General features: G+C 41.3%; 2 protein-coding genes and 13 non-coding genes across 19 annotated transcripts; 7 read left to right on the forward strand and 8 right to left on the reverse strand.

Moving 5' to 3' along the window:
• The first annotated feature begins 1,452 nt into the window (after positions 1–1,452).
• Positions 1,453–1,571, forward strand: LOC113017041 (5S ribosomal RNA). The gene has a single exon (XR_003271372.1). It is a non-coding gene; the product is annotated as a 5S ribosomal RNA (ribosomal RNA).
• An 858-nt stretch (positions 1,572–2,429) lies between these two features.
• LOC113017055 (5S ribosomal RNA) lies at positions 2,430–2,548 on the reverse strand. Its single transcript, XR_003271386.1, has one exon. It is a non-coding gene; the product is annotated as a 5S ribosomal RNA (ribosomal RNA).
• A 357-nt stretch (positions 2,549–2,905) lies between these two features.
• On the forward strand, positions 2,906–3,024 carry LOC113017061 (5S ribosomal RNA). The gene has a single exon (XR_003271390.1). It is a non-coding gene; the product is annotated as a 5S ribosomal RNA (ribosomal RNA).
• Positions 3,025–3,865: 841 nt separating this feature from the next.
• On the reverse strand, positions 3,866–3,984 carry LOC113017045 (5S ribosomal RNA). The gene has a single exon (XR_003271376.1). It is a non-coding gene; the product is annotated as a 5S ribosomal RNA (ribosomal RNA).
• A 357-nt stretch (positions 3,985–4,341) lies between these two features.
• On the forward strand, positions 4,342–4,460 carry LOC113017028 (5S ribosomal RNA). The gene has a single exon (XR_003271360.1). It is a non-coding gene; the product is annotated as a 5S ribosomal RNA (ribosomal RNA).
• An 841-nt stretch (positions 4,461–5,301) lies between these two features.
• Positions 5,302–5,420, reverse strand: LOC113017047 (5S ribosomal RNA). The gene has a single exon (XR_003271378.1). It is a non-coding gene; the product is annotated as a 5S ribosomal RNA (ribosomal RNA).
• A 357-nt stretch (positions 5,421–5,777) lies between these two features.
• Positions 5,778–5,896, forward strand: LOC113017029 (5S ribosomal RNA). The gene has a single exon (XR_003271361.1). It is a non-coding gene; the product is annotated as a 5S ribosomal RNA (ribosomal RNA).
• An 841-nt stretch (positions 5,897–6,737) lies between these two features.
• LOC113017048 (5S ribosomal RNA) lies at positions 6,738–6,856 on the reverse strand. Its single transcript, XR_003271379.1, has one exon. It is a non-coding gene; the product is annotated as a 5S ribosomal RNA (ribosomal RNA).
• A 357-nt stretch (positions 6,857–7,213) lies between these two features.
• Positions 7,214–7,332, forward strand: LOC113017030 (5S ribosomal RNA). Its single transcript, XR_003271362.1, has one exon. It is a non-coding gene; the product is annotated as a 5S ribosomal RNA (ribosomal RNA).
• An 842-nt stretch (positions 7,333–8,174) lies between these two features.
• Positions 8,175–8,293, reverse strand: LOC113017054 (5S ribosomal RNA). Its single transcript, XR_003271385.1, has one exon. It is a non-coding gene; the product is annotated as a 5S ribosomal RNA (ribosomal RNA).
• Positions 8,294–8,651: 358 nt separating this feature from the next.
• LOC113017031 (5S ribosomal RNA) lies at positions 8,652–8,770 on the forward strand. The gene has a single exon (XR_003271363.1). It is a non-coding gene; the product is annotated as a 5S ribosomal RNA (ribosomal RNA).
• An 846-nt stretch (positions 8,771–9,616) lies between these two features.
• Positions 9,617–9,735, reverse strand: LOC113017053 (5S ribosomal RNA). Its single transcript, XR_003271384.1, has one exon. It is a non-coding gene; the product is annotated as a 5S ribosomal RNA (ribosomal RNA).
• A 357-nt stretch (positions 9,736–10,092) lies between these two features.
• LOC113017042 (5S ribosomal RNA) lies at positions 10,093–10,211 on the forward strand. The gene has a single exon (XR_003271373.1). It is a non-coding gene; the product is annotated as a 5S ribosomal RNA (ribosomal RNA).
• Positions 10,212–13,372: 3,161 nt separating this feature from the next.
• LOC113016469 (uncharacterized) lies at positions 13,373–19,636 on the reverse strand. Of its 4 annotated transcripts, none has more exons than XM_026159312.1 (7): positions 19,600–19,636; positions 16,285–16,874; positions 15,811–15,990; positions 15,302–15,442; positions 14,980–15,034; positions 14,666–14,819; positions 13,373–13,583 (listed from the first exon to the last, which is right to left on the reverse strand). In XM_026159312.1, the coding sequence occupies exons 1-7, from the start codon at positions 19,619–19,621 to the stop codon at positions 13,436–13,438; spliced, it is 1,290 nt and encodes a 429-aa protein (XP_026015097.1). In that variant the 5' UTR covers positions 19,622–19,636; the 3' UTR covers positions 13,373–13,435. The 4 variants fall into 4 exon arrangements, with proteins under 4 accessions (XP_026015097.1, XP_026015098.1, XP_026015095.1 ...); XM_026159313.1 differs by lacking the exon at positions 19,600–19,636 and adding an exon at positions 19,042–19,304 and having other exon boundaries at positions 15,811–15,945; XM_026159310.1 differs by lacking the exon at positions 19,600–19,636 and adding an exon at positions 19,042–19,303.
• Positions 19,637–20,437: 801 nt separating this feature from the next.
• LOC113016473 (OX-2 membrane glycoprotein-like) lies at positions 20,438–23,155 on the reverse strand. 2 transcript variants are annotated; one of them, XM_026159319.1, is made up of 4 exons: positions 22,909–23,155; positions 21,148–21,486; positions 20,783–21,048; positions 20,438–20,665 (listed from the first exon to the last, which is right to left on the reverse strand). In XM_026159319.1, exons 1-4 carry the CDS (start codon positions 22,961–22,963, stop codon positions 20,564–20,566), a joined length of 762 nt encoding a protein of 253 aa, XP_026015104.1. In that variant the 5' UTR covers positions 22,964–23,155; the 3' UTR covers positions 20,438–20,563. The 2 variants fall into 2 exon arrangements, with proteins under 2 accessions (XP_026015104.1, XP_026015105.1); XM_026159320.1 differs by having other exon boundaries at positions 20,825–21,048; positions 22,909–23,153.
• Between the last annotated feature and the right edge of the window lie 389 nt (positions 23,156–23,544).

Raw genomic sequence — 23,544 nt, forward strand, 5'->3', positions numbered from 1 at the left:
GGTTTTAAGGTCCACTCAGACTCTCCTTTGCCGCCAGTTTGTCATCGACTTCACGTTGGTGTCTGTTTTGGCAGTAGGTTTTGACTAGTGATGGCCAAATGAAGCTTTCTGAAGCACTGAAGCTTGTATCGAAAAACGGTTCATTACTCGAAGCTTTTCAACACAGTCCTCTCTGGTGACATCTGGTGGCCAGAAATATGAAGCGCAGCTTGAATCCACAAAATAAAACCAACTGCTTCATTATGATTGCCCACTCTACAGAGTGGAATTCTGTCTGATATTGGGCCGCTGTTGTGTTGCTTTGAACGTGTATTCCTTGGTGGTTAAAAAAATGTGTTTTATTTGTTTAATAAATAATTTTGATCAGTAAACTCTCCTTGTTTAAACATGCGCCATGGTTTGGTCTTCCTTTGCTTGTGACTTCTTGATGTTGGTAAATACAATAATTGAAAAATACCACATTACATATAATATACATATAATAAGGTACAACACATTATGGAGTAGGCTTCTGCTGTGAGGTCCTGCCTCCATGCACTTGTGCATGTGCTAGACGGGTATATTTATAAATAATATTATATTAGGGAAATTTTCCAAGACATATTTTTGACCTGGGGGTAGAATTGATTGTGAACTGGAAAGGGAAAATGCTTATGAACTTGCAAATTAAAAACAAATTAAAAAGTAGCCCTTTTTCATTTTTATTTAAGAAGAGAATTTGTTCTAGTGTGCGATGGCCGAACCTGTTCCTTTTCGTGGAGATAATTTATCGTGCCTTAAGGAACATCCCTTCACACAGATGCAGTTATACAGTCTAACTGGGCCCCACAAACTATCAGATAAAGAGAATAAATGAATTCAATTGCTGCACATTTGGCAGACTAACATTTTCAGATTAATTAAACAATAAAATATATATATTTTTACAACATTACAAGTAAAGAGTCAAGTGGAAGTTTTTCTAAAGTTATTTAATGATATTTATATTATGGAAGCAGATTTTTGACATTTTACCTTTTTCCCGTTTTCAGATCAAATAAACACCCACAAAACAAAAGCAAACGGCCAGAACACAAAGCTGGAAAACCCACCCGATTGACAAAAATCAACTCAAAATACTCCCACACAACAGAACCTCCTCTATTCCTCGCTGGCTCCAAAGCTCTCAGTGGAATGATCAGTGGTTCGCTATCTGTCACCATCAAAACACTCCACAAACCTAACACACTGTGTGCTCTGTGTCACTTTAACACTGTGCTGTGAGAAAGTAACATGTGTTATTATGGTGACGTTACCGCGGGAAAAGCATTTTTGCAGCTCAGTGTTGAAGCTGCAGTTCACAACAAAGGTTTGCATGTTTTCGCTGTAACATGTGAAGCTTAGTACAATCCTATATTTTAAAGTGCGTGACATTTGCCAAGTATAAAACGTCTTTTATAGCGGGTTTCCCTCGCTTACGGCCATACCACCCTGAACACGCCCGATCTCGTCTGATCTCGGAAGCTAAGCAGGGTCGGGCCTGGTCAGTACTTGGATGGGAGACCGCCTGGGAATACCAGGTGCTGTACGCTTTTGCACTCCCACACACAAACTGCAGAGGGCGCCGCTGCTCACTCAGTGGAGGCAGCTTGAGGAAAAGCTTCATGACAACGCTCCTCATTGCATTTCCCTTTTGTGCAAAACAAAACAAAAGAACAGCAGGAACGAAATTTTTAGGAAATACACTAACTTATTTATTCTGTAAATGTAGAGAATGTCTACGGCTAGTCCGTCTGGGCTCAATAGTGAGGAACTCGTTAACCTTGTAGCGTGCAGCGGGCACAGTGTCAACCTGACACTCTTGTGCAACCAGTTTTAACTCTTATTGGCTGCCGACTGCGGCCCCGAAGAATACTGAATAAATGCGCATCAGTGTGCTACCCTGAGCAGGGAACACGATATCATGGAGTTTCTAACATGGAGCAAGGTGAAGGTGACGCGACTATGCAGGACCGCCCCTGGTTACCTTCAGAGATCAGATGAGAACAGGCTGGTATGGCCGTAAGTGAGAGGCTTCCTCGACAACGGGCTTCATGTAGATACTGTAACCCATTTATTGGGATTTAAAAAACAATTTAGAGTGAAGCATATTGATTAGTTTCTACTTTTATTTTTAATAGCTGCCCATGACAGCACAGTTATAATGCATGCATACTTAATGCAGCAATATTCACGTCATAAACAATTGTGAGTGTTTGCACAAAAACATCTACAGGTGCTCTGTGCATGTACAGTGATATTGATGTAACGCTTGAAGAATTTGACATTACTACATGAGTGGAAGAGCTCTTTGCGCAAGACTCACTAACCATCCTATTGGAAAATGAGCTTAAAGAGTGCCTCAGATCCGTTTCACTATTTAAACTGTCATTTGTGTGTTGAAATGCAAAAGCTTACGGCACCTGGTATTCGCAGGAAGTCTCCCATCCAAGTACTGACCAGGGCCGACCCAGCTTGGCTTCCGAGATCAGACGAGATCGGGCGCGTTCAGGGTGGTGTGGCCGTAAGCGAGGGACTGCTTCACAAACAGCCTCTTTATACATGCTGTGATGACGCAGTCATGCTTAGGTTTTTATGTCCTGTATATAAGTTGAATTGTCCAAAGCACAAAAATGTTGGACTTCCAAATGGTCCTAACACACTGTGTGCTCTGTGTCACTTTAACACTGTGCTGTGAGAAAGTAACATGTGTTATTATGGTGACGTTACCGCGGGAAAAGCATTTTTGCAGCTCAGTGTTGAAGCTGCAGTTCACAACAAAGGTTTGCATGTTTTCGCTGTAACATGTGAAGCTTAGTACAATCCTATATTTTAAAGTGCGTGACATTTGCCAAGTATAAAAGGTCTTTTATAGCGGGTTTCCCTCGCTTACGGCCATACCACCCTGAACACGCCCGATCTCGTCTGATCTCGGAAGCTAAGCAGGGTCGGGCCTGGTCAGTACTTGGATGGGAGACCGCCTGGGAATACCAGGTGCTGTAAGCTTTTGCACTCCCACACACAAACTGCAGAGGGCGCCGCTGCTCACTCAGTGGAGGCAGCTTGAGGAAAAGCTTCATGACAACATTTCCCTTTTGTGCAAAACAAAAGAACAGCAGGAACGAAATATTTAGGAAATACACAAACTTATTTATTCTGTAAATGTAGAGAATGTCTACGGCTAGTCCGTCTGGGCTCAATAGTGAGGAACTCGTTAACCTTGTAGCGTGCAGCGGGCACAGTGTCAACCTGACACTCTTGTGCAACGAGTTTTAACTCTTATTGGCTGCCGACTGCGGCCCCGAAGAATACTGAATAAATGCGCATCAGTGTGCTACCCTGAGCAGGGAACACGATATCATGGAGTTTCTAACATGGAGCAAGGTGAAGGTGACGCGACTATGCAGGACCGCCCCTGGTTACCTTCAGAGATCAGATGAGAACAGGCTGGTATGGCCGTAAGTGAGAGGCTTCCTCGACAACGGGCTTCATGTAGATACTGTAACCCATTTATTGGGATTTAAAAAACAATTTAGAGTGAAGCATATTGATTAGTTTCTACTTTTATTTTTAATAGCTGCCCATGACAGCACAGTTATAATGCATGCATACTTAATGCAGCAATATTCACGTCATAAACAATTGTGAGTGTTTGCACAAAAACATCTACAGGTGCTCTGTGCATGTACAGTGATACTGATGTAACGCTTGAAGAATTTGACATTACTACATGAGTGGAAGAGCTCTTTGCGCAAGACTCACTAACCATCCAATTGGAAAATGAGCTTAAAGAGTGCCTCAGATCCGTTTCACTATTTAAACTGTCATTTGTGTGTTGAAATGCAAAAGCTTACGGCACCTGGTATTCCCAGGAAGTCTCCCATCCAAGTACTGACCAGGCCCGACCCAGCTTGGCTTCCGAGATCAGACGAGATCGGGAGCGTTCAGGGTGGTGTGGCCGTAAGCGAGGGACTGCTTGACAAACAGCCTCTTTATACATGCTGTGATGACGCAGTCATGCTTAGGTTTTTATGTCCTGTATATAAGTTGAATTGTCCAAAGCACAAAAATGTTGGACTTCCAAATGGTCCTAACACACTGTGTGCTCTCTGTCACTTTAACACTGTGCTGTGAGAAAGTAACATGTGTTATTATGGTGACGTTACCGCGGGAAAAGCATTTTTGCAGCTCAGTGTTGAAGCTGCAGTTCACAACAAAGGTTTGCATGTTTTCGCTGTAACATGTGAAGCTTAGTACAATCCTATATTTTAAAGTGCGTGACATTTGCCAAGTATAAAAGGTCTTTTATAGCGGGTTTCCCTCGCTTACGGCCATACCACCCTGAACACGCCCGATCTCGTCTGATCTCGGAAGCTAAGCAGGGTCGGGCCTGGTCAGTACTTGGATGGGAGACCGCCTGGGAATACCAGGTGCTGTAAGCTTTTGCACTCCCACACACAAACTGCAGAGGGCGCCGCTGCTCACTCAGTGGAGGCAGCTTGAGGAAAAGCTTCATGACAACATTTCCCTTTTGTGCAAAACAAAAGAACAGCAGGAACGAAATATTTAGGAAATACACAAACTTATTTATTCTGTAAATGTAGAGAATGTCTACGGCTAGTCCGTCTGGGCTCAATAGTGAGGAACTCGTTAACCTTGTAGCGTGCAGCGGGCACAGTGTCAACCTGACACTCTTGTGCAACCAGTTTTAACTCTTATTGGCTGCCGACTGCGGCCCCGAAGAATACTGAATAAATGCGCATCAGTGTGCTACCCTGAGCAGGGAACACGATATCATGGAGTTTCTAACATGGAGCAAGGTGAAGGTGACGCGACTATGCAGGACCGCCCCTGGTTACCTTCAGAGATCAGATGAGAACAGGCTGGTATGGCCGTAAGTGAGAGGCTTCCTCGACAACGGGGTTCATGTAGATACTGTAACCCATTTATTGGGATTTAAAAAACAATTTAGAGTGAAGCATATTGATTAGTTTCTACTTTTATTTTTAATAGCTGCCCATGACAGCACAGTTATAATGCATGCATACTTAATGCAGCAATATTCACGTCATAAACAATTGTGAGTGTTTGCACAAAAACATCTACAGGTGCTCTGTGCATGTACAGTGATACTGATGTAACGCTTGAAGAATTTGACATTACTACATGAGTGGAAGAGCTCTTTGCGCAAGACTCACTAACCATCCTATTGGAAAATGAGCTTAAAGAGTGCCTCAGATCCGTTTCACTATTTAAACTGTCATTTGTGTGTTGAAATGCAAAAGCTTACGGCACCTGGTATTCCCAGGCAGTCTCCCATCCAAGTACTGACCAGGCCCGACCCAGCTTGGCTTCCGAGATCAGACGAGATCGGGCGCGTTCAGGGTGGTGTGGCCGTAAGCGAGGGACTGCTTCACAAACAGCCTCTTTATACATGCTGTGATGACGCAGTCATGCTTAGGTTTTTATGTCCTGTATATAAGTTGAATTGTCCAAAGCACAAAAATGTTGGACTTCCAAATGGTCCTAACACACTGTGTGCTCTCTGTCACTTTAACACTGTGCTGTGAGAAAGTAACATGTGTTATTATGGTGACGTTACCGCGGGAAAAGCATTTTTGCAGCTCAGTGTTGAAGCTGCAGTTCACAACAAAGGTTTGCATGTTTTCGCTGTAACATGTGAAGCTTAGTACAATCCTATATTTTAAAGTGCGTGACATTTGCCAAGTATAAAAGGTCTTTTATAGCGGGTTTCCCTCGCTTACGGCCATACCACCCTGAACACGCCCGATCTCGTCTGATCTCGGAAGCTAAGCAGGGTCGGGCCTGGTCAGTACTTGGATGGGAGACCGCCTGGGAATACCAGGTGCTGTAAGCTTTTGCACTCCCACACACAAACTGCAGAGGGCGCCGCTGCTCACTCAGTGGAGGCAGCTTGAGGAAAAGCTTCATGACAACATTTCCCTTTTGTGCAAAACAAAAGAACAGCAGGAACGAAATATTTAGGAAATACACAAACTTATTTATTCTGTAAATGTAGAGAATGTCTACGGCTAGTCCGTCTGGGCTCAATAGTGAGGAACTCGTTAACCTTGTAGCGTGCAGCGGGCACAGTGTCAACCTGACACTCTTGTGCAACCAGTTTTAACTCTTATTGGCTGCCGACTGCGGCCCCGAAGAATACTGAATAAATGCGCATCAGTGTGCTACCCTGAGCAGGGAACACGATATCATGGAGTTTCTAACATGGAGCAAGGTGAAGGTGACGCGACTATGCAGGACCGCCCCTGGTTACCTTCAGAGATCAGATGAGAACAGGCTGGTATGGCCGTAAGTGAGAGGCTTCCTCGACAACGGGGTTCATGTAGATACTGTAACCCATTTATTGGGATTTAAAAAACAATTTAGAGTGAAGCATATTGATTAGTTTCTACTTTTATTTTTAATAGCTGCCCATGACAGCACAGTTATAATGCATGCATACTTAATGCAGCAATATTCACGTCATAAACAATTGTGAGTGTTTGCACAAAAACATCTACAGGTGCTCTGTGCATGTACAGTGATACTGATGTAACGCTTGAAGAATTTGACATTACTACATGAGTGGAAGAGCTCTTTGCGCAAGACTCACTAACCATCCTATTGGAAAATGAGCTTAAAGAGTGCCTCAGATCCGTTTCACTATTTAAACTGTCATTTGTGTGTTGAAATGCAAAAGCTTACGGCACCTGGTATTCCCAGGCAGTCTCCCATCCAAGTACTGACCAGGCCCGACCCAGCTTGGCTTCCGAGATCAGACGAGATCGGGCGCGTTCAGGGTGGTGTGGCCGTAAGCGAGGGACTGCTTCACAAACAGCCTCTTTATACATGCTGTGATGACGCAGTCATGCTTAGGTTTTTATGTCCTGTATATAAGTTGAATTGTCCAAAGCACAAAAATGTTGGACTTCCAAATGGTCCTAACACACTGTGTGCTCTCTGTCACTTTAACACTGTGCTGTGAGAAAGTAACATGTGTTATTATGGTGACGTTACCGCGGGAAAAGCATTTTTGCAGCTCAGTGTTGAAGCTGCAGTTCACAACAAAGGTTTGCATGTTTTCGCTGTAACATGTGAAGCTTAGTACAATCCTATATTTTAAAGTGCGTGACATTTGCCAAGTATAAAAGGTCTTTTATAGCGGGTTTCCCTCGCTTACGGCCATACCACCCTGAACACGCCCGATCTCGTCTGATCTCGGAAGCTAAGCAGGGTCGGGCCTGGTCAGTACTTGGATGGGAGACCGCCTGGGAATACCAGGTGCTGTAAGCTTTTGCACTCCCACACACAAACTGCAGAGGGCGCCGCTGCTCACTCAGTGGAGGCAGCTTGAGGAAAAGCTTCATGACAACATTTCCCTTTTGTGCAAAACAAAAAGAACAGCAGGAACGAAATATTTAGGAAATACACTAACTTATTTATTCTGTAAATGTAGAGAATGTCTACGGCTAGTCCGTCTGGGCTCAATAGTGAGGAACTCGTTAACCTTGTAGCGTGCAGCGGGCACAGTGTCAACCTGACACTCTTGTGCAACCAGTTTTAACTCTTATTGGCTGCCGACTGCGGCCCCGAAGAATACTGAATAAATGCGCATCAGTGTGCTACCCTGAGCAGGGAACACGATATCATGGAGTTTCTAACATGGAGCAAGGTGAAGGTGACGCGACTATGCAGGACCGCCCCTGGTTACCTTCAGAGATCAGATGAGAACAGGCTGGTATGGCCGTAAGTGAGAGGCTTCCTCGACAACGGGGTTCATGTAGATACTGTAACCCATTTATTGGGATTTAAAAAACAATTTAGAGTGAAGCATATTGATTAGTTTCTACTTTTATTTTTAATAGCTGCCCATGACAGCACAGTTATAATGCATGCATACTTAATGCAGCAATATTCACGTCATAAACAATTGTGAGTGTTTGCACAAAAACATCTACAGGTGCTCTGTGCATGTACAGTGATACTGATGTAACGCTTGAAGAATTTGACATTACTACATGAGTGGAAGAGCTCTTTGCGCAAGACTCACTAACCATCCTATTGGAAAATGAGCTTAAAGAGTGCCTCAGATCCGTTTCACTATTTAAACTGTCATTTGTGTGTTGAAATGCAAAAGCTTACGGCACCTGGTATTCCCAGGCAGTCTCCCATCCAAGTACTGACCAGGGCCGACCCAGCTTGGCTTCCGAGATCAGACGAGATCGGGCGCGTTCAGGGTGGTGTGGCCGTAAGCGAGGGACTGCTTCACAAACAGCCTCTTTATACATGCTGTGATGACGCAGTCATGCTTAGGTTTTTTATGTCCTGTATATAAGTTGAATTGTCCAAAGCACAAAAATGTTGGACTTCCAAATGGTCCTAACACACTGTGTGCTCTCTGTCACTTTAACACTGTGCTGTGAGAAAGTAACATGTGTTATTATGGTGACGTTACCGCGGGAAAAGCATTTTTGCAGCTCAGTGTTGAAGCTGCAGTTCACAACAAAGGTTTGCATGTTTTCGCTGTAACATGTGAAGCTTAGTACAATCCTATATTTTAAAGTGCGTGACATTTGCCAAGTATAAAAGGTCTTTTATAGCGGGTTTCCCTCGCTTACGGCCATACCACCCTGAACACGCCCGATCTCGTCTGATCTCGGAAGCTAAGCAGGGTCGGGCCTGGTCAGTACTTGGATGGGAGACCGCCTGGGAATACCAGGTGCTGTAAGCTTTTGCACTCCCACACACAAACTGCAGAGGGCGCCGCTGCTCACTCAGTGGAGGCAGCTTGAGGAAAAGCTTCATGACAACATTTCCCTTTTGTGCAAAACAAAACAAAAGAACAGCAGGAACGAAATATTTAGGAAATACACAAACTTATTTATTCTGTAAATGTAGAGAATGTCTACGGCTAGTCCGTCTGGGCTCAATAGTGAGGAACTCGTTAACCTTGTAGCGTGCAGCGGGCACAGTGTCAACCTGACACTCTTGTGCAACCAGTTTTAACTCTTATTGGCTGCCGACTGCGGCCCCGAAGAATACTGAATAAATGCGCATCAGTGTGCTACCCTGAGCAGGGAACACGATATCATGGAGTTTCTAACATGGAGCAAGGTGAAGGTGACGCGACTATGCAGGACCGCCCCTGGTTACCTTCAGAGATCAGATGAGAACAGGCTGGTATGGCCGTAAGTGAGAGGCTTCCTCGACAACGGGCTTCATGTAGATACTGTAACCCATTTATTGGGATTTAAAAAACAATTTAGAGTGAAGCATATTGATTAGTTTCTACTTTTATTTTTAATAGCTGCCCATGACAGCACAGTTATAATGCATGCATACTTAATGCAGCAATATTCACGTCATAAACAATTGTGAGTGTTTGCACAAAAACATCTACAGGTGCTCTGTGCATGTACAGTGATATTGATGTAACGCTTGAAGAATTTGACATTACTACATGAGTGGAAGAGCTCTTTGCGCAAGACTCACTAACCATCCTATTGGAAAATGAGCTTAAAGAGTGCCTCAGATCCGTTTCACTATTTAAACTGTCATTTGTGTGTTGAAATGCAAAAGCTTACGGCACCTGGTATTCCCAGGCAGTCTCCCATCCAAGTACTGACCAGGCCCGACCCAGCTTGGCTTCCGAGATCAGACGAGATCGGGAGCGTTCAGGGTGGCGTGGCCGTAAGCGAGGGACTGCTTCACAAACAGCCTCTTTATACATGCTGTGATGACGCAGTCATGCTTAGGTTTTTATGTCCTGTATATAAGTTGAATTGTCCAAAGCACAAAAATGCTGGACTTCCAAATGGTCCTAACACACTGTGTGCTCTGTGTCACTTTAACACTGTGCTGTGAGAAAGTAACATGTGTTATTATGGTGACGTTACCGCGGGAAAAGCATTTTTGCAGCTCAGTGTTGAAGCTGCAGTTCACAACAAAGGTTTGCATGTTTTCGCTGTAACATGTGAAGCTTAGTACAATCCTATATTTTAAAGTGCGTGACATTTGCCAAGTATAAAACGTCTTTTATAGCGGGTTTCCCTCGCTTACGGCCATACCACCCTGAACACGCCCGATCTCGTCTGATCTCGGAAGCTAAGCAGGGTCGGGCCTGGTCAGTACTTGGATGGGAGACCGCCTGGGAATACCAGGTGCTGTACGCTTTTGCACTCCCACACACAAACTGCAGAGGGCGCCGCTGCTCACTCAGTGGAGGCAGCTTGAGGAAAAGCTTCATGACAACGCTCCTCATTGCATTTCCCTTTTGTGCAAAACAAAACAAAAGAACAGCAGGAACGAAATTTTTAGGAAATACACTAACTTATTTATTCTGTAAATGTAGAGATGAGTGGATGAATACAGGAAAACAGCACTGCAGGATAGTCAATCACTGAACTGAACTACAAAAAGTCAAAAGTGCCCATCAGGTAGGCTGGAATCATACACGTTACCATCAACAATATAATTGTGAATGTTACACATACTTAAAGAAAGTTTACAACGAGCGAGATGTACAGACAATAGCCAAACACGGGTAAATGTGTAGTAAATGGCAGTGCAGTAAATCTGCCTAGTATGACATTAAATACACTTACTACTTCATATATCTCAGATTGTTTGTAACGAGCCACGGAAAGCAGTTGTAGCCACTGAAAAGATGGGCGTAATACATTAGATGTCGGCTAGCGGGCGGCTAACATTTACCACAAAGAAAAAGGGTTAAACGCGCTATTCAGCGTCGTGTAATTTCCGCTAAATCCAAGGTAAACACAGAAGAAATGCCAGTTTCCCTTAAAAAAAAATAGCGGACTTTCCGGCTTCTTCGCTCCTCCGCTGCGTGTTGTTGTTGTTTTGGTGACGCAACTTCCGCCGAACAGACGATTGGTCGTCTACAGTGGGATTCGGCGCTCCTATCGGCCCGAGTCTACAGTGTCTATGCTCACCGTAGATTCCGGGCCAATGAAAAGACGTAACCGTCTACACACAGCGTAGACTTTGCACTACCATAGACTCGACTTTCTTCTTGTACTATCTGCTGTGACATCCCCCACCAAAAAAAAAAAAAAAAAGTTGCATAAGTTTATCTTATGCGGTGCCATTCTTAACTATAACGGCAGATTCTGCGTACACTGCTGTCATCACTTATTATGAACTCCTGCTCATGACTTCAAGCTTGGTTTGTTTGTTTGGTTTTTTTGAAGTAGCCATGGAAAACATGCTTACTCCATAAAGAGGATTTTTTTGTGAATTTAATATTTAATCTAAAAAATATTTCGAACATGAAATAATATTGCTGTCATTATATTTTCAATCGGTAAATAAGTTATTTAAATAAACGTCAAAACGAAGTCTAGCAACCAGGAGGGAATCTGTAACATTACAAAAGTTGTTTTTTTGTTTGTTTGTTTGTTTGTTTTTAATACATATAAAAAAGGTGTATCTATTTTAGCTGTCGTTGTCCTTGGGCAAGAAACATACCTACCGCCTACTGGTGATGGCCAGAGGGGCCGATGGCGCGATAAGGCAGCCTCGCTTCTGTCAGTCTGCCCCAGGGCAGCTGTGGCTACAACTGTAGCTGCCTCCACCAGTGTGTGAATGTGAGAGTGAATGAATAGTGGAATTGTAAAGCGCTATATAAATGCAATCCATTATTATTATTATTATTATTATTATTATTATTATTCGTTTATTAAATATTACAAGTTCTGAATTTTCAAAGGTTTCCCATAGGTCAACTAAAACTGAAGAGGCATTTTGGATTCCAAATTAAAATATTGTTCTGGAAAGCGATCGTAATGACTCAACAGCATAACTTTGTAATGGAATGAAAATTACCTTTTGAAAAGACCGCCAGTAAACAAGCAAAACATAACACATTCAAATAAGGTGCCAATAAATACTTTTACTTAACAGATGGGAACCACTCAAGTTCTAAAACATAATTTGTTAGTCAAGAACGGGAAATAATCTCTGCTGGGCATATAAAAATGGAGGGATAAAATAATTCAGTGTCCCAAAGGGATAAAATACAAAGTCCAAAGCCAGGGCTACACTGTTAAAAAAAATTCCGTTATAAAACGGAAAAAGTGCTGGTAATTAATTACCAGCACTTTTTCCGTTATTGTACGGGCACTTCCGTAAACCTTAAAACGGATATTTCTGTAGATTTACCCGAGTTTTTCTGTACCATTGACGGACATTTCCGTCAAACCTAAAATGGAAAATTCCGTATTTTCCATAAATTTCGGCGTTATTGCACAGACAATTCCGTAAACCCTATAACAGATATTTCCGTAGATTTACCTGACTTTTTCTTTACCATTTACGGACAGTTCCATCAAACCTAAAATGGAATATTTCGTATTATTTAAGTACTCAATCCATACCATTTACGGACACTTCAGTCATCCTAAAATGTTTAATTCTGTACCATTCTCTATACCGTTTACCATCAATAAAGCACAAATGTAGAATCACAGCAATTATTTATTTCCTTTAACAGCTGCCAGTGCTTTAAAGTGATTTCACTTTTTGTGGTGAATGATTTGCAATATTTACACTACAACCATTAAAACATTCAGAACATCACCTTCACATTCAGAGAAATTTTACATACATAAACCAGCTGTTTTCTCAAAGAAGTACAGCCATGTCCTTTAACAGGGAGATGCCAAATCTAGCAACTTTTTAGCATCCACAGGCTGACAGGCATTAATAACAAATTGATTTGTTAAAGACAATGACAAAATAAGACAATAAAACTGCCAGCATTGCTGTTGCTGTCTCACCTGTCAGTGCAAAATGAGGAGCCCCCTCCAGGAGGATGCAGAAACCTACACCTCCAACTCCACATATCACACCGACAGGCAGAGCTCTGCAACCAGTGGCTGACCTTTCTACAAAAAACAAATAGAACATTAGAAGTATTACATTATACAACTTTTCTATAAAACATCAGTGCAGCAATAACAACCATGACCTTAGAAGGATGACTGTGCAACATGCCATAAAGAGATTTTTAAAACTCTTAAAACAACTTAAAACTAAAAAAAAATTAAAACTTACACCTCCAACTCCACAATGACAGGAAAAGCTTAACTGGAATGACAAATATCGCCCACCTTCCCTCCCCCTTAACATGGGGGATTTGAAACTGCAGCATGTGTGTTGTGGGCATCTAGTTAAAACATCTGAACTCACCTAATACTGTAAAAATCTGTATTTCTACTCCCAAGCCCCATGTTTTTGGATTTGCCTTTGTGTGTGTGTGTGTGTGTGTGTGTGTGTGTGTGTGTGTGTGTGTGTGTGTGTGTGTGTGTGTGTGTGTGTGTGTGTGTGTGTGTGTACATTCAGTCCAAAAAGGTATTTTCTGAGCTCTGAGAACAGCTCAAATGGCCCATTCAGATTCCTTCTGCTTGCATTCAAATTCCTTCAGCTGAGAAACCAGCTTGCACACCTGTGGAGGAATGAAGTGCCGTTTCTTCCCCTTCTTCTCTGCCTTGGAGCCTCGCTCAGGATTGACCCCAAAGAAAACTCTGAGGGAAAAAAAAAACAATAGTGATATGCAGACAAAGTTTGCACATGTAGTGTGGCTTGACAGGAGTGGAGCAGTTCAATAAAATCCTACATTTGTTTTCTTCAATATGCCCCTATGTGTGAACCTCTCTATCATTCTAGTTGACCATCTGTCTAGAACCCAATGTTGTTGTGGTGCTGGTGCCAGTGGCTAAGCTCTCTTCCTTTGTCTTTTCAAGACACATGCATTCACACTGTGCATATACAGAAATGTTTGCAAGGGTGAGAAGTCTGCTTATCACCAACACATGACAGCATGCATCCTCAATGTGTATGCAGGGATATTATAAATGCACAGAACACAGAAGGGGATAGAAAACACAGTTGACATTGTCCTATCAAAAGGTGTAACAGCACATTTGTTATTCAAACATGGAGTGGAGAAACTGTGACATTCAGTGCACGTTACACATCAGTACAAGTATTAACATTTGGGCATGAATCCACTATGTAGTATTTTTTAAATTAATATGTTTAGTCTTTCCTTCGGGGGGGGGGGGGGGGGGGGGGGGGGGGGTCCCTGGAACAACATATTTTGAGTTTGGGGTTTGCAGCCAAATAAATTTCAGTTTGTGTGTCTTTGACATGAAAAGGTTTGACCACCACTGACATAACCTGGTCTCAGGTGCTAATGGTTTTAAAGAGATAGCTCAAACGAATTTTGTGTCAACAAACCATTCTGAGAAAAATATGTTTTTGCTCCATTTCCCAACTGGAATCATGTTATGTTTGTTTTGTTATTGATTGACTTAGGACACTATTTAAAGCAAAAAGCATGTTACCTGCCCTTTAAAAAGATATGACACATTTATTCCAACAATAGTCTTCAACAGGGAGCTACAAAATCTCTGAACAAATCCATATTCAGGGGGATCATAAGCCAATAACAGCTGATCTAAAAGCTCACAGCATGTGACGACACATTTTGAGCTTGTACATCTCAGACAAACGGGTTTAGTGTAGATTGACAAAAAGCAGGTCAGGTGCAGAAAGGCACGGCAAAGTCACATTTACAAAGTATTTCCAAACAATGAGTGCTTACCTTTGCATGAATTCGAGAGTAAAAGCCATCTCCGGTGGGTATTGGACGTTGCAGACATAAAACATGGAGAAGACGTAGCTCAAGGCCACAATGGGAGAGGTGATGTGGTCATTGACAAGTAACCCATCAACAGCAATCTTGAATTGCTGGTCACCTTAAACACAGATAAAAACCATGTACCATTTACAAAAAAAAAAAAAATCCTATATTTTAAGGCAAGCAAAACATTTCTTTAATAAATATGACACAACAACAGCTTATAACAACAGCTAACAACAGCTTGCTGGGATACAAAAAAAGATTTAACTACAAACCTCTGATTAGGATGCATGGGGTCACTGGGAGTTCGACTTCAGGATCTGCAGAGATCTGTTTTGGTGACAGACATGATACATGAATTAATGTTTCCAGTACACACAAACCTGCTGGCAACTTGACTATCTGCTAGTGTCTTCATCAGACAGAGGTAGCCATTATGCAAAAACATTAATGTAAATAGTTTATAGATAGAGAGTTTATAGAGAATATCAGCAGCACAATTAGGGGAATCTATACTTCCTACTGTGGTTGGTTACTTGGTTCACCACTGGATGCAAATAATTATCTTGCACACAGTTTAAAATCTACAACATCTACCTCTTTTTTGTGGAAGAGTTTATAAGAGTCTTCCTTGAAGTATTTTGAAATGCCACAGATGAGCTGTATTGGACCTTCGCCCATCTTCATCCCTTTGGAGTCAAGGAAGTCATTGATCCCCTTTTCTTTTTTGGAAAGTTCCTGTTCAAGGTTCAAGGTGTTAATTTTGTACAAGTACATAAGACTAACACTCATTTTCGTTTGGAGCTATGGAGAGAATTTTGAAAAAAATAAAAATAAAAATGAATTATTTCATTTTCATTTGCAACCTGTTCTGTTTTGATCTCAAATGTCCTGCTTTTTTGGTTGTCACTTCCTGATTTTTGGTCTCAAATCTATTCCATTTGATTGTTCATCCAAGTTATTCTATTTGATTGGTTGCCAGTTTATCTTTTTTGGTCTCAACTCTCTTTTTGGTTGCAAATCTTTTTCTGATTGATTAATAAAGACAAAATTCTCTCCATATGGAGCAGCACAGCACAATCATAATAATAACAATAACAACACACCTGTGCCAGCTTGTTTTGTACAGAGAAGCCAAGGAGTTTAGATGCATGATCAAACAGGTGAGGAACTTCAAACAGGAACGGCCACTCGTCCTTTACAACGACAATAGTGGTATCATCATCGTTGAGGATTTCACGCTGAATGGGATATGTTTCAGTCATCAATTTTCGAACAGATGACTCCTAAAGATATGAGGCAGTTAGACAAACAGTCGAACAGTTAGTCAAACTAACCAATTAAAATAATAAAACAGGGTATCAATTTCAATTGACTATGGGCATAGTGATCTACAGACGATCTACAATTTCACAATGTGTCCTAAATTGTACTTGGACCCAGACCTTATCGCATTACTCCTGCTATATACTATTGCTGTGTGAATGGTTGTATGTCTAGATGGTGGACTGTAGGAACCGAATTGCCCTTCGAGGATTAATAAAGCTTTCTGTATCTGTAATGGATGATTGCAGACCCACCTGAAGATCCTGGGTTTGAAAGGCACGTTTCAACTCATCTCGTTTAGACAGCAGGTCTTCTCTACACACGGCCCCCTCAATGATTGGATCCCACGCCACACATCCATACAGATCTGAATTCCTGGGCCTTTTCTTTGTTGAATTTTCACCCCCTGCTTGCCTCTTCAGTGAGCTTTGTGGCCTCTTCATATTTTCAATTCTGTGTTCCAGCTGACGAAAGAGAGTTTCAGAACCATCTTTTGCAAAAGGTTTGTTTCCAAACGGCTCTGTCAGCTTGAAGGAGGCAGGATATTGTCCTACAATCATACTGGCGAGTTCCCTCAGCTTTTGTCTACCAGGTCTTCCTGGGTGTTTATGGAGGTAATCTTCAGCGACGATCCGAACCATCTCTCGTCTGTCTTTCCCCATTATGTACTTTTTTTCACGCAACTCATCCATGACTTTTGAGGGACATTTGTGCCATGGTACTGAATATGCGTCTTGGGATGGGGAGTCGGCTGTCTCAGGTGGTGTTGAGGGCAGCTGAAACCTCTGTGGTTCAGGTGTTGATGAGGGGCCAGGCCGGGTGAACTGCGGTGGAGTTTGTGAATCTATGGATGACATGACAAACATCTCCATAAATTAAACACATCACAATTGTTGCAAATCAATTAATACATTGGTCCTCAATGTCCAGTTTGGGTCAACCAGGAATACAAATGGACCTAATTATGAAAACCAATTATAGAGTAATTATTGCCATGTACAGCTGATGGCAACTTTTATTTTTCCCTCGAAGCAAAAGTAGGACAGTAGTTTCATTTTTTACAAAAATGCTTGCTATTTGTCCTAACTGCAGTAGTCCTTTTGCGTAGCTCAGTAAGACCAGCATTCAATTTGCATATGTAGTGCCTTTAACCTGCACACTCTCTGTGACAACTGAGTTACTTGAGTTCAAATCAAATTCTCCAACCACTGTCTTTATGTTCTGGTCATAGAGCTCTGGATAGAACCGTGTTGAGTCTGAGACATGAACCTGGGAACGAAACAAGGTACCACAAGACTGATAAGCCTGAAGCAACTGGTGCCGTTCAGCCAGAGACTTGGTTACATTTATGAAGTTCTTACTTGCCCTAATGCACCTTTTAAAATAAGAATGTAATGCCTTGTGCATAGGGCTCTGCTCGTATATACTATTCCCAAGAGATGTTACAGTCTCCCTTGGAACACCATACTGCCCCAGTTCACAGGCTAGTGCATCCACAGTATATTCCTGTTGAATATCACTTATAGTTCTCATTTCATTTGCTATTTCTGTTATTGTGGAGGCTGGAACCAAATATTTTGCCTGTAAACCCAAGTAAAACTGAGCAAGACTCTCTGTGAAGTTGTCTTTCACTTGATCACTGCAGAAATTATCACTTTGTTCTGCATCAATGTTAAAACTTTCAGGTTCTTCAGGTTCTACATGTGATCCTTCACCTTGGAAAGACCGTTCTGTTAGTTCACATATATGAACTGGGGCTATCTTGGTAACATCCCACCCTTTATGGTATCTGGAAATATGCGTTAGGGATGACTTTACATTGAATGTCTTAGAACATCCATCAAAGGGACATGTTACAGTCAAACCCTCATCTATGTGACCACTCAAATGACACTTTAAAGTTTTAAGATCATCATATTCACTGCTGCAAAAATTAAACAAGCACCTTAACTGTACAGACACATTACGGTTCCATGTTTGTGTGCTCCTTCTGTCTACATGAGCTCGTGACATATGCACAGCAAGGCTACTGTATGTGTTAAACTTCCTTCTGCAATCCCTATGGCCACATAAAAAAGATACATTATTATTATTTCTGTGTGTTCGGCAGTGTTTCAAGTAATCAGTCGAAGACCGAGCGTTAAAGCCACAAATGTTACAAGTCAACATTTTTAAGAGATTGAATTTGCCAATTGACGGATAGCCAGAATCAGAACAGAATCAATATGAAAACAATAAATTTATATCAGCACAGTGAAGCACATTCACTTTTCAGGTACCTTCAAATAAGTAATCTGCGTTGGGCTGCATGGGCCACTCTCTTTGGGCTGCAATGTTTTCTGCAATGAAATCTGATTCTACTTAACTATCACCCCTTTTAATTATTACCATGTTCAGTTGCATGCTAACGTAACACAGTGAGCTATAACAATACACACATGTGGCTAATTTACACACACACAAGCGCGCGCATCCAACTTATGGGCTAACGTTAACTTTAGTTGGGCAAACCACGCTTCAAAATAACGCAAAACCCACACATTCAAATGTTACCATGAAACACACACGGCTACCAACTGACTATCGAGACCAAATTTCATGTAAGAGGGAGGGAAAAAATGGTTTTTGACGTACTTACGAAGCGCAGGCGGCTAGCTAATGCTAACGCAGCTAGCAGCAAACGTCCACTCACATACACACCACTACCAACTGCCTATCGAGACCAATTTAATGTACGAGGGGGAACAAGGTGGCACTCCATTCTCATTCTCATTCCACACAACCAACCTGTTTCCAACTTTCCTTGTGACTTGCAGAAATTTAGGTAGGCACTGACTGCACTGAAAGTAATGGCGTCGGAATATTCTGGCTGGGGGAGAAAATTCTGCCTCGCGCAACAGCAAACTTTCCGTATTTCGCAAAACGGAGCGAATCCGTAGCAAATCCACGGTAAAGGGACCCCTAAATTTACGGATTTTTTTAACAGTGTAGCTAAGCCACAAATCACTTACACTTCACAGGTTGATAACTTCTCCTGGTAACAATAGTTACCATGTGCGTAGCAGGCTGGCAATTATACGGGCCTCAGGGAGGTATTGTAGGCCGTGGCACATAGACAGAAAATATCGCAGCGGCGTTTGCAGTGTGGGCTGTAAGAAGAGTATGAATGTAATCAAACAAGCAATACCACCTCCAGACGAAAGCACAGAAATATGGAGGTGAATTAATATGCAGGTGATTCCAGGGAAACTCCTTTCCAAAAAAATATCCACACCAAAACCCGACGGCAACCTTTTATCCACCAAAGAGGGTTTTGTTCTGGCACAAAACATTAGTTTGTCTGGCCCGTGGACATATATAATTATCTGATTTGGTTACATTTGTGTTTGTTAATAAATGTAGTGATACTCTATCATATCAACAGGGGCAATTTTCTTCTCTATAATGAGAGAAAGGCTGTGCACATGTTAGCACAGACATAACAGCAGGATACAAACTCTTGAGAAATTAATAATAAAAAAAATCACAGATATTATAGAAAGGAAATAATTTCTGTGATCCATTCTCACCTTGCTGAGGAGAATCAACCATTTCCACAGAAATGGTTCAAATATAGCAGCTCGATCAGATTCCGAAATACATGTGAAACAAACTGTTAGAAATAAGTCAACTTCTGATTTACACTACACCGGACAAGCGATTTAACTGTTAAAGTCAACATAAACTGGTGCTTCACGCCAAAATGAAGCACCAGTCTGCACAAGTCTGTTGCAGTTTCATCTCTGTATATGTAAAGCTGGAAAAGGAGCACCCTAGAAAAAGGGGGGAAACAGTTTATTCCTCTCAAAGGACGTGTTTAGACTGCACTAGCTGAATTCGACATCTTCTCTCAGCACAGTCTGAGTTTGTCTCTGACAGAAATTTACAGATGTGATGACTGAACTAATCTCTACAAAACAACAGGGAGGGGAAAAGGCTTCAGATCAATGTTCATTTAATCATTCACTATTTTAGTCAGGGGACTAAAATATATTTTTGTTTGGTGGTTTGACAGAAGTGGAAAGAGATTCAAGTCAAATTAAATTAACGAGACAAGCGGTTATAATCTTGAATGTAAAGCGCCATCTCGTGGCCATTTTTAATGAAATAGCAGGTGAAAATCCGCATCACACACTTTTTTCACATTTGTGAATATAGCATCTATTATTTACCAAAGTTAATAAATAGCTGTGCAAAGACGTCTCATGCTGCTTCTTGTCTGATCTCACTCACAATTATTGAATTATAACTGCGTGGTTAAAGTACTCAGAGTGCAGTAAAAGGACTGAAAGTGAGCAAAGTATCTGAGTTTGTGGTACACTGGATTGGACCTAATAACAGAAGGATAAAAAGCACAACAGAGACAAGTTAGAAAATTTGCATTATTTATTTATTTATTTTGGACATTAAACAGTTACGTGCAGTAACACAGGCCACAACCACAGACGCGATTATGAATATCTTAAGAAAAAGACTGAGAAAGATGTAATAAAGTCAAGCACTATAAAGGTAAAACAGACTGAACAGGAATTTATAAATATGTGAAAGCAAACATACTAAACTCTCTAGTGATGGATCCAGATTTTTCATCCAAACCTAGAAAAAGAAAATGCAGAAACATTAAGGTTGCTGTGTGATCATTTATCATAATCATTGATTTTAAAAGAATTTCTCATGATCATCTTCTTCATCTTCAGGAATCGTCACCATCACCTCTCTGTGAGGAGCAGAGAGCACTCGTGCTGCACATCCCACCTGTGTGCTGTGTTTACATGAACCTGAGAGCACAGCTGTAGTGGTGACAGTGAATGTAGTGTTGGTGTTGGACACACTGACAGTGTTGTACTGTGAGAAGCTGAGGTCTTGTTGTGAGACACTGAGTGTTACAGTGGGAGCAGGTCGACCAGTGGCTGAACAGGAAACAACCCACTCTTCAGTAGAGTTTGACTCTCTGACATCAAGGACAGGTTCATGCAGCTCTGTGAAGGATCAGGAGATATCATCAACATGTTCTTACAAACACACCAGCTGCTCACACATTTATATCAACTATGTTTGTTTGAGGTAAAAGTTCTTACTATAAACTTGGAGGTAGGGTTTCCCTGTCAGAGAGCCTTCAGGATAAGTGTTAAACAGACAGTGATAGAAGGCTTCATCCTCATATGTCACATTCCTGATGACTATGGAGCAGTTCTGTAGTCCAGTGTATTTAAACTCAATCTTATCTGTAAAGCCATCATTCACTCTCTGACCATAGTGCTTGCTGTAGGTGGCAACATTTGTCTCCACATCAGGAGAGATTTTCTGCCATGTGACCTGAAGGACGTCTTTAGTCTTCAAGAGCTGACAGCTGACTTCAGCATCTTCTCCCACTGCTGCCAGCACAGTCTGCTGTGTTTGGACCACTGCTGTTAGAGCTGCATGGAGAAAAACATCAGTTAAAGATGAACTGAGTGCTCTTGATGGGAAGACTGAAACAATAATTCGGGCTAGGGATTAGACTGAGTTTAATTTATGGCACTAAATAATAACAATGTATCAGGTTTCACATATGTGAATAAAATAATGTACTTCAATGATATTATTGGATGTCTAATATGGAATTTCAAAAACAAAAACAGTGCTACCAGTAAGATGTGTGTTATGTTTCTTTTTGGCAAATCAATTAAATTCACAATATTAATAAAGACGTGCAGAAGTATTATGTAGGATCTACATGTGTTCAAAAGACAAACACTTGGCTCTCTAATTATCCACTATGTTTGTCATTCCGAACTCATCCAAATTACAAATGATAATTAAAGACATTAAAAAGGTGCATCTCCTTGAGACTCTCTTTCACCTCCACGTTGCCTCTTACAGTTGTTTATCCCAGGAACTCTTCTGACATTACGTCTTTGTGTTTGACATTTAGCAACAATGATCCTGCTTTTGATCAGCTTTTTCATCAATAAAAAGGAGGAAGAAATGGTTAATATGATATCTGAGTATTTATTAATAGTTATCTGCATCATATACCTGCTGAAATCAAGCTGTGACGAAATAGTTTGAATTATTTATCTACACTGCAGACTTTTCAATATAATGCTGGAAGCTTTACTACGTGACAACTAAATGACAACTATGTTGATCAATTACTGTTCACCAGTCACTGATCAACATAGTTGTCATTTTAATAGACTGATTACCTATAGACTATATTCAGACTTTAAATATAATACATTCAGCCCAATGAGACGTGTTACATTGGAAAATAAAAAAAACAAACAAACAAACAAAACCCTTAATTAACACAAATAACATTACCTAACCTGCCTTTCTAATTCTAATTATTACTGTTGGTACCGGTATTGTCAACACCAGCTCCGTATTAACTTGTTATTGGCTCATTACCAAAAATTAGAGTATTGAGTATTAAGGTATTAAACACGGAATTGGTTGACTGATTGCGACTCGGTGTGAGAGCTTAACTTGCATCCAATTGTTCTCTGCAGTCCCTCATCAACTAAACGCCTACTGTGAAAGCTGCGTCTGTTAAAACAGACCCTTAAAACGTTTAAATATCACCGTTTTATGGCTGTAGGTCTACCTGTTAGTGACATCCGGCGTTTCTTTTTTGTCAGACTTGATGTAAATGCAGCTTTTATGTTCCAACCGTGAAAATGAAAGTTAGTCGAGATCACGCTTCATCAATTTCAATTTAAGCTGATGACTTTCTTTAGTAACACTTTCTTAACTCTAAATTTATACTCGTTCTATATATGTTAGAGTGATTTCTTCTGTCTATCGCCCAAATTCATATAAATAAATTCAGAAATGAAACAGTGTATCTCACTCACCGTTTGGAAAAAACGCCAGCAAACTAGAGACAAACGTGATTGCGCGTCCTGCCATGTTGTCTGTTTATCGCTAAATTTCTTCTTCTTCTTCTTCAGTCAAGTTTAACGGAAGCTTGCATCCAAAACTGTTGCATTACCGCCATCTCCTGTCTGGTAACCGTCCGTCACTCCTGAATCCTCAGATCCTCTTGATGAGACCAGTACTTCTCAAAAAACGAAAAACCACCACTTTCCCTTCACCATGACTTAACTTATTAACCACTTTTTCAAATGTAAGTTCCCTTCCACCGCTCATTTCACCCCACATCACCCTCCTGTGACTTACATACTTCCTACACCGCTAAATTTCAAAACTTCAAACTGCACAAGAGAAGCTCGGCCAGTCCATGTCACAGGGTGTGTAGTGAGAACAACAAAGCAAAACATGATCCCTCTCATTAATCACAGCTACAAAATTACTATTTTGTAAAATCTCTCGGCCGTTTGACATCACGCTTATTCCTCGTTGTCCCCTCTTCAGTGTGTAGTGGAACAGACCAACAACTTACTTTCACCTTCGTTTTAAACGCACAGCCAGACTGACAAATGTAAGATGAAACTCTTCAAACACCTCAGATTAAGTTGTGAAACATATCT

Source organism: Astatotilapia calliptera, chromosome 23 (genome assembly GCF_900246225.1).
Source record: "Astatotilapia calliptera chromosome 23, fAstCal1.2, whole genome shotgun sequence".
Classification (NCBI taxonomy): domain Eukaryota; kingdom Metazoa; phylum Chordata; class Actinopteri; order Cichliformes; family Cichlidae; genus Astatotilapia; species Astatotilapia calliptera.